We start from the raw sequence: 12,003 nt of genomic DNA, 5'->3' as shown, positions 1-12,003 counted from the left end.
GTGTACCAGGCGGCTTTTGGGAAGAGCTGCTGCGCTGGAGCGTAAGCGGAGCCGCACGGGACCCTGAACACCGGGGAAGGGCCGGGGCTTTGCTCCGCTCGGGACTGGGCTGCGCGAGCGTGAGATGAACTTTTCCTAAGGATTTATGTGTCGGTGGCCACAGCGTCCTGCGTGCCACACCGAGAGGGGCAGTTCCTATCCGAAAACAAAGGCAGCGAGCCCCTCCGCTGCCGCAGTGCCCAGCCGAAGGTCTCCTTCATTTGTTGGCTTGCCTTTGCTCTGGATCTTTTCCCAGCTGGATGCGTGGGGACGTGCGGCTGGTTTCGGGAGCCCTCCTCGGGGAGGGATGGCGAGGGATGTTTCCTCTCTCGCTGCAAGAGCGGCAATGGTCTCTTTGGCCGAGGAAGCCCTGACCCGTCCCCACCGCCGCGCTGCCCTGGGGCAGGGTTTCCACCTGTGAGCTTGTCCCCTTGGGAATGTGGCGGTGGCAGATGGCTGAGCAGCCCTGTCCCCGTCCCCTCGTGGCACGCGTCGTGGGCAGCACCCAGGCCCTGTGGGACCCACGCCTCTGGGGACAGCCCGCTGGGGACCCTGGGTGCGGAGCTGGGACAAACCCCTCTAACCCCGCTGTCTCCCTTGTTCTTTTTAGGAGCCTGGTCCTGCTAAGATGGCTGTGACCAGCAGCAACATCCCCAGCGCGGAGAAGGTCCCTGCCACCAAGTCCACGCTTTGGCAGGAAGAAATGAGGGGCAAAGACCAAGCGGACGGGGGCAGCGGCATCAGCCCGGCGCAGAGTCCGGTGCAAGGCCAGGCCGGGGCTGCCAGCTCCCTGAAGGATCCCGTGCTGGACAGCAAGGAAGGTGAGGGATGGGGATGCCAGGACTGGTGTGACGCTGCAGTGACCTGGTTTGGGCATCTGAGATGGCAAAAAAACACCATACAGGGAAAAGTTTTCCTCAGGTTCAGTTCCTGGAACGTCCCAGCGAGGAGGGGAGGCAGCCTCCGTCCCTGCTGTGTTGTGAGGACCCGAGCGAGACCTTACGGGCTGGAGTTTGGGAGGAAAAAATTTGCATCACATGCTGGAAAACCACACGGCGTGGGGCCCAATCCTGCCTTGGCAGGAAGACAGGGCTGCCTGGCCTCACAGGCGGTGTTGCCCTTGTGCTGGGGGGAAAACGAGGGGGGAAAACGCCTTTTCTAGCCCCTCCACGTCCCCACCGGGGGCAGCCGGAGGGCGTGGGGCCACGCTGCGCTCAGCCCAGCTCTCGGGGCTGCCAAGCCCTGAGCACCGCTTCCTCCTCCGGCCCCTGCGTCAGGGCCCTGTTTACATTTGGCCTCGCTGATGAGTCCCTGGAAGGCGCCGGGGCCGCGGCCGCAGCATTGTTCTCCCTGGAACAATAGGGGCTGGGGACTCTTCCTGCCGGGGCCGTGGACAGGTCCCACGCGCTGCGGCCGTTTCCTTTATCTGCCCGCTCAGATGGGGGACGCTTTCCGCCTGCTCCCCGCTGCCGGGAGCGAGGTGTCCATCGCCTTGCGCCTGCAGAGCTGTGGTCGATGCCAGGCAGGGAAGGATAGGGATGGAAATGGGTGCAGAGTGGTGACCACGGCCGTCCGTTTCTTGGTTTGAAGGTTTAGGTCTTTCAACCGTGCGAGCCCAACCCAAGGGTTGGACCGGCATCCCCAGCTCCCTGCAGACCGTCCCACCATCTCCACGGGCATGACGGGTGGTCAAGGTGGAAGAGGCAAGGGTGCAAGAGGTGGCGTAGCATGGGGCTGGGGCCCAGACCATCTCTGCTCTCGTTTCCTGCTCCCATCCTGGGTGGAATCAGGGTGTTTATTGTTAAAAGCAGAACTCAGACTTGAAACCAAGTGTGGTGACTTTTCTGTCCCTTAGATGAGAGCTCCATGAACGGAGACCGGATAGACTGCGGGCGGAAGACGCGTGTCGAGAGCGGGTACTTTTCGTTGGAGAAGACCAAGCAAGACTCAAAGCTGGAAGAGCAGCAGCTGCCGCCCCCACCGAGCCCGCCCAGCCCCAGCACCCCGAACAACAGGTACAGTTATCCCAAATCGCCCTCGCAGGAGCATGCCCAGCCCTTTCCTTCCCCAGGTACCCGATCAGGCGACCGAATGATTCACAGCTTCTCTCTGAACTCCTTGGACTCGAAGAGCAGTTGCCCCATGCACAAGGACTCCAGCAGCAGAGATGTAGGAAGGGGAGCTGAAAAATCGGGGCGTCCCCTTTCTTTTAAAGCCAGCCGGCAGTACACCACCCTGGCCGACGTTCCCAAGGCCATTAGGATCAGTAATCGTGAGGCCTTCCAGGTGGAGAGGAAGCGGCTAGAGCGGAGAACCCGGGCCCGTAGCCCTGGGAGAGAAGAAGTGGCCCGGCTCTTTGGCAATGAGAGAAGGTAAGGGATGAGTGGCTGATCTCCTGCTTGCATGCTTGCAACGGCAGCGAGGCTGGGTCCCTGCCGCAGCCGTGGACGGAGCAGGCGGTATTTGCCGGGTGAAGCCCCTTTGTATTGCAGTGCTCCTGCGTTTAAGGACGCCCATCCGCACCAACCAGGCGGTGGGATGTCCTTAGTAGTGCCAGCAGGCAGGTGTCACCCTGCCTGGGGACAGCTGGCTGAGGCGGATGATATTTGGTGGCCGTATCTGCAAGCAAGCCCACCCTCCCCGTCCCCTCCCCGGCGCGGCACACGCTGGCAGCTGGCACCATTAATTAGGTTAGCTCTCTAAACGGTGTTAGCGCCGGGTGCGTTACGCAACTGCCTAATGAGCTGAGAGAGGTTTCAAAATGTCACGGCATTAATCCGGGAGAGGAGAGGCGGGTGCAGTGCCGAGGCAGGGCGCAGCGGGCTGCAAAATAGCTTAGCGCGGAGGAGGACGGGGATGGCGTCCGCACGCACGCCTGCACCGCGCACCGGCGTGCTTGGTGCTCTCTGGGCGAGGCGAAGGGCAGGCTCGACTTGCCCTGGGAGAGACGCATTTGAGCGGTGAGGGCAGCAGAGCAAACCAGGAGACAGGCCCCGGGCGAGAGGGCCGCCTGCCAGTCTGATTTTCTTGCCCTGGTTTTCCTCCGGGCATGTTCTCTCTCGCACGGTTTCAGCAGGCGCTTCTCCTCTGTTTCTTCCCAGCCCCTAAAGGACTGTTTTCCAGCCTGGCTTCCGCACGAAGAGAGCTGGGAGCGGGTTTGGGGAGGGCGGCGCAGCTTTGTGCTGGTGCCACCGGTTGGCAGGAGGATGCCAAACCCAGCCCAGCCTCGGCGGCGGGCACGGCGAGTGCCAGGCTGGGGATAAAGGAGAAGAGCATGGGTTTGGCTTTCTCTGCCTTGGGAACTGGGTGGGAGGAGAAGGATGCCACGCAGGTCCCCTGTCCGCCCTGGCTGGGGACAAGGCTGAGGAAAAGCTGGTGACTGCTGGTTTGCAGGGTGAATTCGTGCAGCGCGTTGGCCCAGGGGTGGGTGAGGTTGTGTCCCGCTGGGTTTGCTTGCACAGGACGCCCTGGCCAGCACCTGCCCCAGTGTGAGGACAGCGTATTCCTCCAGTGCCGACAGTCTCTTGCTCCGGCTTCGGGGGTATCGTGCAGCACTGGGATCCGGCACGGAGCTGGGATGTGCCAGCTGAGGACAGGGAGGAGCAGATTTACAGGCAGATAACGGGGCCCGGGAGAGGATGCTGCTGCCGGAGACTGTCCTTTTTTAATGTCAGCCCCACTCATTGCCTGCTGACGGGTGCCTTTTCCCAGGGAAAGCCTTGTTTTTTCCAGCCCAGCTGGGCTCCTGGGGCTCTTAACAGGTTTTTATTGCTTTATCAGTATTGGCAAAAATTCCCCTATGTCAGCTCAGGGCCTTTATCAGAGCAGGAGGGGTGCAGGGAGAGGAGCGGGCGCTGCACCAGGCGCAGAGGTCTTGCTGCCTTTGGGGCTGAGCCCGCTCCAGCGTTAGGGAGGGGGGTGATGGCAGAGGACAGGGCAAGGGGTCCCCACCTGCCAGAAGGTTTGGCTGGGGGTCGCAGCCCGTGGCACCGGAGGAGCGTGCCGTGAGCAGGGACGGCTCAGCGGGCAGTGTTTAGGGACGGGCACGTTCGCTTTCTCCTCTGGTAACCTGGGAATTGGCCCATGCGGGTGGTGTAGGTGGAGAGGCCGTGTGTCCCGGAGCTGGGGTGGACTCGGCAGGGCATGGAGAGGCAGTCCGACGTCGCACCAGAGAATTAACATTCTCCAGCACCCTGCTCAGCTTGGCTTGGCTGCTTTTTAAATTTGAGTTTACTTAGTCCACATATCCCTCTCATTTTTCTCCTCCGAGCTCAGGCTGTGCTGTTTGAGGTTGAGCAAATACAATAACTCACTTCCATGCTCTGGGGTCAGCTTTTTCCCCCGGGTTTAACACCACTTCTAATAATCCTAATAACCCACTAACGCGTCCGGGAACGCTTGCCTGAAATCGCTTGCCTACATGCCAACCCCATAGGTGCCAGCCGGGCATCGTTCAGATCAGCCTTTCATCTCTCAGTGCAGCCAGATGAACTTGCTCTGATTCTGTTGGTATTTTCAGCTCTGCCTCCTGTTTTCCATTTACCTACCGTAAATCAGTGTGAGTGTCAGAGCTATGGATGGAAAATAATTATTTTAGGTAGTCAGTGCTGCATCCTGAGTGACATACCTGTAGACTTAGCTACAGATATAGCTGGTTTTCAGGCTTCTTGTCCTGTTTCCTTATAGTAAGAGATATTACATGACTTATGTCCAGGACTGTGCTGGAAATTTTCCGTGTTGACCATTTATACCTGACGCTGACTCCACGCCCCATGCAGACGTCTGAGCTCACAGCCGCTCAGAAACATGAATCAGAAAATAGGAGATAATCTCCATGATTTTGGCGGAGCGGCAGAGTGCGAGTTCCCTCTGCTGGCACGCGGCAGGACGGGGCTGCCGGCACCGCGCTGCTGGCACCGCACAGGGGGGCTCAGCCGGGCCGGGGGAGAGGGTCTGTGTCCAGAAGGGTCGAGCCGTGCCTCCGGTCTCCCATCTCGGATGCATCCCTAGGGCGAAAGAGCGGGGGCAGCTCTTTGGAAACCCCATGGATAAATCTTCAAGTCTGTTTTGCACACAAAATCCCAGCGGAGAGGGCTGCAGGGACAACCTTGGATGCTGGTCCCCGTATCCCAGCGGAGCTCTGCAGCTGCAGGGATAAATCCTGGCACATCTCAGGAAGGTGTCAGCAGCTTTGGGAAGGAGACCACCATCGGGTGAGGAGTCCTTGGGGTGCAGAGACCCGGAGCCCCTTCCTCCGGGTGTGCGGCTGCAGGCTTACCCGCCTTCTGCAGCTCCCCGGGTAGCATTGGGATTTCTGGTTGGCAAACTTGGCTTTTCTTGCACAGTTCCATGGATGCAGCCTCTAAAACCGTGGCTTTCCCGATTCACCCCACGTTCTGCTCACACTGGCAAGAGTCCGCTGTGGCGTCTGCCGGATCTGCTGTAGGAGCGTGGTCAGGGGACTGAGGAGTATTTCTAGTGTCGATAAATAGCAGAGCTGCCTGAAATCGCTTAAAAGACTTTTCTTTCTCAAATTCCTTCTCTGGAGCTTCTTGAGGTGTAAGGCTCTGCTCTGAATGCTGCTTCTACCCAGAGAGAGGAGCGCCTGCTCACCCAAGTATAGTGGTTTTTTTTTCTTATATAACTATCTTCTTCATTTTTGTGGACTTTTTGGGGAAATTCCTCTTCCTTCTCCTGACACTCGCTGTCTTCCTTGCTGCTAAATAATGAATGAATCCAATAAAAACAAGCCCTTTCTTCCAATCAAAGAAAATCACTTTAACGATAGCTCGTGCTGGTCTTTATAGCTTTCCTTCCCACCGCACACCCTCCTCCACCTAACAGCCGAGATCTGCAGCTCGGGTTTAGTGGCCTGGAAAAGATTAACAGCCTGCATGGCCAAGGAACTCCTTGGGACGAGCTTTGTAGTTGAGAAAGCACTAAACTGCACCGCAGCTTTTAAATTGCTTCTTTGTACCTTCCTGTTCACAGCCTTGTTTTGTCAACACGGAGCTGCTGCTCAGAGGGAGCAGCTCTCTCCTTGGCGTGGTGGGGAGGAGAGGAGAGCCCTTCCCCTCCCTGTCCCCCCAGGATCTCTAGCAGTAACCTCTCTGAAATGTTGAGCTAATGGGAAAAAAACGATTCTTTCCTGTAATCCAGATGATATTAACCCTTGGGGCTGTGATTTGGTTGCAGTGATTTATTTTTCTCCTCCCTTTTTCAATGACGAATTACTGGAATGATTTTGATTTTGTTTTGTATGTAGATGCAGATATATAATTTCCTCTTCTGTTCATTCATTTTCCAGCCTTGTTTTCTTCCAGGTCTTGTTGCTCTCCACCTTCTCCTGCTGTGTTGCTGTGTGACGTGTCCGCCTTTACTTCGCCTGCTTCGCTACCATCTCATCTCAATCTCAAGCCGTAGAACAACCTGGTGGTGCAGCCCCTTTCATGAGAAATCAACCTGCTTTTGATTTTGTTTTATGGTTTTTGGTTGGGTTTTTTTTTTTCTCCTGATTTGTTTTTCTTCAGGCCTTCACCTAGTAGGGCACAGACAATGTTAATTCATGGACCTCTTACTCCTTCCTGAACTGAGACTCAGAGAAGGCTGGGCCAGTGTAAAAAGGGTTAAAAAATTGTGACTCCCAAACAGTTCCCCGTCTGTCGGTGAACCGAGGATGTGGATTTATGCTCCACAGGCTGGCTTATGTGAATGTGAGCAGAACATCCCAGGGGGATTGGGAGCTCTGTGCGAGCCCGGGATCTGCCTGCTCCCAGTCGGCAAACTGGGAGGCAGCAGGGGCTGAACAGATGTCCCGTAAAAACGTCAGAGACATTTGAATTTACAAAGTCTTCCCCACCTATTTTGTCCCTTCCTCTTTGGTTGTGGGCTTCAGCGCCCGGTCTGAGCTCTGAGCAGCTGTGGGGGGACCCCAGCCCGCCGGGGGATGTGATGTGCTCAGACTCTTCGTCTCACTTATGGAATTTGGTGCAAATGTTGGTTGAAAACTGAACATCTCATGTTTTTTGAGTCCTTAACCTGCTGTTCCTTTCTGTGGGAAGTGTTAAAAATGGTTTTCTGGATAACCTGTGTCCCCTCATGTGGTTGCCATTGTGATTTTGATGCACGTTAGAGGTTCACATAGAGCAAGCAGCCCCGAGTTTAGATGCGGCACGTGTGGGTCCAAATTTTGTGTCAAGAACCCACCCGGATTGAGCTTTTTGGGGAGGTTCGAAATTGAGCTTTAAACCTCACAGTTTGGAGCTCAGCTGGCATGTGTGTTGCTGTTGGGTTATTGTTTCACGTTCCCAGGTTGTGATTAAAGACCTGAGGTTGATACTTGCCCAAACCCCCGGGCATGCAAACCTAGACAGCAGCAGGTCCTTTGAAAATTCCAGTATTTCCTCTCCTGTGGGTCAGCGAGCAGCTTTTCATGCTGAAACGGCGCTTTTAATTCCACCTGCAAAGGCCTGTTGTTTGCTCGTTCTTAGGAACGTCCCATTTGGGTTTGGTCCGGGGTTGGCTCCTGTTCCATCCACGTTTCTTCATAGTTCTCCTCCGTCCTTGGAGACCTGTGTGCCACGGAGTGATGGGCCACCGAGGCGGTGTCTGAGAGCCCAAGTTGTGCTCCCTGCTGTCCATACCAGATTTGCAGACCAGTTTGAGAGGAGGGTAGAGCCCTGGGGTTTTGCAGGGGATGCCCTGCTGTGCCTGCACAGGGTGCTCCTCATCTCCTCATGCCTCTTCAGCTGGTGCACCCTGCAAGCCAGACCCCGTTGTCTGGAGGCACCTACGGACACTCCTCACTCAGCGCAATCCTGTGGACGTTACCCGTGTGGGGCTGAGTTTTTACAGGGTATCTACTGCGGTGAACACGCAGGGTGACCCGTAGGTACCCGTTACCTCTGCACCCCAGCTTGGTCTGATTTGTCTCTGCTCTGTGGCCCGGGGGGCCATCGATAGCTGGAGTGCTAGAGAGTAAAGACAAAGCTTAAGCCGAAGCTGCTCAATAAATCCCTGCTTCTCAAAGGGCTGTAAAATTTACAAGTAAAAAGTTATTGCTGGTTTTGCAAGGGTTTTCTAGATATTTAAGAAGATACTATTTGTGGAGCTGAGTAGCGTGAGGTTTTTCCCCACTTTGGCTGCAGGTAAAATGGTGCGCGTCAGATCGGGGCGTTTTGCCCTGGATTTGTGCACGCTAGAGCTTGCAGAGAAACAGGGACCAAAAGCCAGGTGTGCGTGAACACTGGGTCAAGCAATTCTGCAGCCTGAAATTTGTGGGATTGTACAGCTCAGTGCAGTTGCTGTTCTTGTGTTTAAACCGGCTCTGGTTTCCCCTTTCTCTCTGTTTTCCAGGCGATCCCAGGTAATTGAAAAATTTGAGGCATTAGATATTGAGAATGCGGAGCACATGGAAACGAATGTGTCAGCCAGTGCTGCCCTTTCCAGTGAGACGCGGCAGGGCAGGAGCGAGAAGAGGGTTTTCCCACGGAAACGGGTAAGCTGCTCAGCTGAGGTCTCCTGGTGGGGTTTGGAGGATGGCACCTGGGATCCGGCAGCCCAGGAGAGAGGGTTTAGCTATAGGGTTTAGCTATAGGGTTTGTCCCTGGGTGGAGCAGGGGATCTGGAGTCACAGGCAGGCCCATGCAGGAGCCAAACCGCTGTGTGCGCTCAGTCGGTGCAGGTTTGCTGCTTGCTGCTCTGCTCCCTTGGCCCAGCTGCAGATCAGAGTGGAAAATCAGGCTGTCTTTTCTCCTTCCTCCAAAACAGAAGGAGGGAAACTTCAGATCTGGCATGGCAGGACACGTCAGGATGGGGTGAAGTAACAAAAGAAACAGGCGGTCTTGAGAGTCCCAGATACACCTAGATATATTGGGAACAAATTAGTGCCTGAGAGGACAAAAAAAATGTATTGCCAATGAAATGACACTTGTTCTGAGCCTGAGATGCCCCTTGAATACATGGATTTTTATGCCGCGAGCCAAGAGAGTGGGACTCGCTGTCCTAGTTCGCGCGCTGATCTGGGCTAATGCTGTTTACACAGGACTTCACTTGCGAAGGTGCAGCTGTGGGCTCCATCCTGGATGTGTCCGCATCTCCTCTGTCCCCGCATCGCCGGGCAAAGTCGCTGGACAGAAGGTCCACAGAGTCCTCTATGACGGTGAGCCACCGGGGCCGTGTCCTCTGCCTTGGGGGAGGACGTGAGAGGCCCTTCCCGGGCAGGTCTGATGAAAACTTTATTGTTTCATAGCCAGCATGTAGGACATAGGATACGCTCAGATTCAGGGCAGGTTTCAGGGACTTGGCTTCACAGTTCACACTTGGTGTGTTAAGGAGAGTTAACGCGTGTCCTGGCTTTCTAATGATGCATCTTTGATGTTTATGCCGTTGCAAGTGGGTGTCAGTGGGACGAAGGCTGCGAGGAAGGGCTGAACCTGCCCTGCTGAGCTTTCCTCTCTTTGCGTGTTTCAAATGCTCACCAGACCTGGAGGCAAACAGTACAGAACAAACACAAAATGCTCTTCTCTCACTCACCACCCTTCCGTAGGAACAAAATAAATACACTTGCTAATCTCTCAAAAAGATTACACAGCCATTGTAAATATGAGCTGCATTTTTCGTGGATGGACAGCTTCTAGTCAAGGACTTCTCAGAAAAATGCAGTAGCTTAGCGTTTCTGTAGTAGCTTTTCATGCAGACTTGTACAGCCACAAGAGTGATTTTTAAATTCTTGGTGGTAATAAAAAGGTGCAAGAAGTGCACATTACGTGGTGATGCACATGGTCTAATGAAGGCAAGAAAATCATGCAGTCGGTGGGAAGAAAACCTTTTCCTTGCATTAAATACGCCTTTATTGTGCCAGTCCTGCTATAAAAGTAGCAACGTAAGAAAAACCTGCATACCTGCTGGCTTGCAACCATGATTGCAAGACTCTCCTGTGCCCGTTGGGTTCACTGTGTCAGATCAGAATCACAGAATCACAGAATCGTATAGGTTGGAAAAGACCTTTAAGATCATCGAGTCCAACTGTAAACCTAACACTGCCCAGCCCACCACTATACCATGTCCCTGAGCACCTCATCCAAACGGCTTTTAAATCCCTCCAGGGATGGGGACTCAACCCCTGCCCTGGGCAGCCTGTTCCAGTGCTTGAGAACCCTTTCAGTGAAGTAAAATTTCCTAATATCCAGTCTAAACCTCCCCTGGCGCAACTGGAGGCCATTTCCTCTTGTCCTATCACTTGTTACCTGGGAGAAGAGACCGACCCCACCTCTCTACACCCTCCTTTCAGGTTGTTGTAGAGAGCGATGAGGTCTCCCCTCAGCCTCCTTTTCTCCAGGCTGAACAACCCCAGGTCCCTCAGCCGCTCCCCATCAGCCTTGTCCTCCAGACCCTTCCCCAGCTCCGTTGCCCTTCTCTGGACACGCTCCAGCCCCTCAATGTCTCTCTTGTAGTGGGGGGCCCAAAACTGAACACAGCATTCGAGGTGCGGATCAGATCAGTTATCCGTCAGGATAAAGGCCGAGAGAGAGTTCGTCCCTTGTTAGGCTCGGTGGGTTACAGCAGAGCTGTGGCTTGCACTGCGTGGGTATCTCTTCCGTCGAGTGCTTCATCTGTTTTTGGTTTCCAATGTCTACACCCTTCAGTGGCAGCTGGTCCCAAACTTTTCATGCTTCAGCAGCTTTGCAGCTTCGGGCAAAGCCTGTGCTCTCCTGCCTGCCCTAGCACTCGGAGGAAAGCAAAGGGGTTTCCATGGAGGAGCGGGACCTGCAGGAGAAACCTTCCTGCTCCGGGTGCTTCTGTAGTGTCTCGCTGCAGCCCAGTCTGAAACCTGCATACACTGCTTAGCAGCATCTTTCCTCTCTGGCTGCTTCTACACCTTTGCTTAAACTTTAAGGAAACTAAGAAGTGTAGTAAAGTAGTATGAATGCTGCTAAGGAGGGATTTACCTGCTTTTGCAGAAGATTCTTGCCCTTGTGCTCCTTCCCAGTTGATAAATAACAAGCCCGTGAGCAACTGTAACACTTGCACTACTTCTGTTTTCCTTCTCTGCAAAGTGCCTGGTTGGGAGCTGGTTATTTTTGATGCAAAATGTAGATCCTTTGCTTGATGCTCTCCTGTTGTACAAGAAAGAGCTTAACCAGGACCCAGACCCGGGGACCGTGATTCCACCTGCACTTTGACAGAGGAGAAGCAGGCAGGTGGTGGTATCGCTCTCTCAGGGTAAATTAGGGCTGAGATTAGAACACCCAGCTCTCATAGCCTACTTCAGAGATGGATGTAGTCATTGCAAATGCAATTTTCTCTATAGCTCGTTCGTGGCTTATCACTGCCTCGTCAGCAGGTCCTGCTGGGGCTCGGCGAGTTTATTGCCTGCAGCCACATCCCAGCCAGGGCTGCTCGGGCTGGCATCTGTCCGCTCCCTCTTCCGATTCTCTAGGGCTTTGGGAAGGGCAAGGTGGCATTTACTTTCCCATACGTTTTTGTCGAGCGGGGCTGGGTTCCCGCCACTGTGGGAGCACTCAAATGTGAGATGTGCCGCCCCACAGCGTAGGTTTGATTGAATAGGCTTCCAGCCTGCGGTTTTCCATCGCTCCCCTTGCTATAGCCTGTGTCAGATGCTATAGCTGCATTTCACACACTGCTGTCCTTTCCTCCTCCACTCCGCAGCACGTGGAGCAGCTGGAGGAGCTCAGCCTCGAGGGAGCGAAAGCATTTCCACCACATCCTTCCCTGCGTGCGGGCAGGGCTGGGAGGAAGGGCTGGCAGGAGTTATCCCACGCTGTCTTGGTTGCTTTTCTCACAGCTTCAACATCCCGATGCACCCTCTTTAGAGGAAAGAGCAGGTGTCGTTTGGGTGGTGCAGTGCTCGGATTCCCTGTATTTCCAGCCTTGGGAACTCAGCCTTGTTTAGAACCCTGCAGCTTTGTATGAATAGCACATAGTTTTTCCTTCGTAGTATAT

The 12,003-nt window shown here is 54.7% G+C and overlaps 1 protein-coding gene across 2 annotated transcripts in view; it reads left to right on the top strand.

Moving 5' to 3' along the window:
* The window catches only part of MPRIP (myosin phosphatase Rho interacting protein), an 86,637-nt gene that overhangs the window by 43,615 nt on the left and 31,019 nt on the right, over window positions 1–12,003 (top strand). The window contains exons 6-9 of one of the 2 annotated variants that reach the window (XM_075515112.1): window positions 650–860; window positions 1,895–2,411; window positions 8,395–8,536; window positions 9,083–9,199. In XM_075515112.1, the coding sequence (XP_075371227.1) occupies window positions 650–860; window positions 1,895–2,411; window positions 8,395–8,536; window positions 9,083–9,199 (987 nt within the window). The remainder of the gene's footprint in view (window positions 1–649; window positions 861–1,894; window positions 2,412–8,394; window positions 8,537–9,082; window positions 9,200–12,003) is intronic. The other variant, XM_075515111.1, reaches the window with a different exon arrangement.

This window comes from Mycteria americana, chromosome 12 (genome assembly GCF_035582795.1).
Source record: "Mycteria americana isolate JAX WOST 10 ecotype Jacksonville Zoo and Gardens chromosome 12, USCA_MyAme_1.0, whole genome shotgun sequence".
In the NCBI taxonomy this organism is placed as follows: Eukaryota; Metazoa; Chordata; class Aves; order Ciconiiformes; family Ciconiidae; genus Mycteria; species Mycteria americana.
Note: the sequence above shows the minus strand (reverse complement) of the source record. Positions and strands in the feature narration are given on the sequence as shown.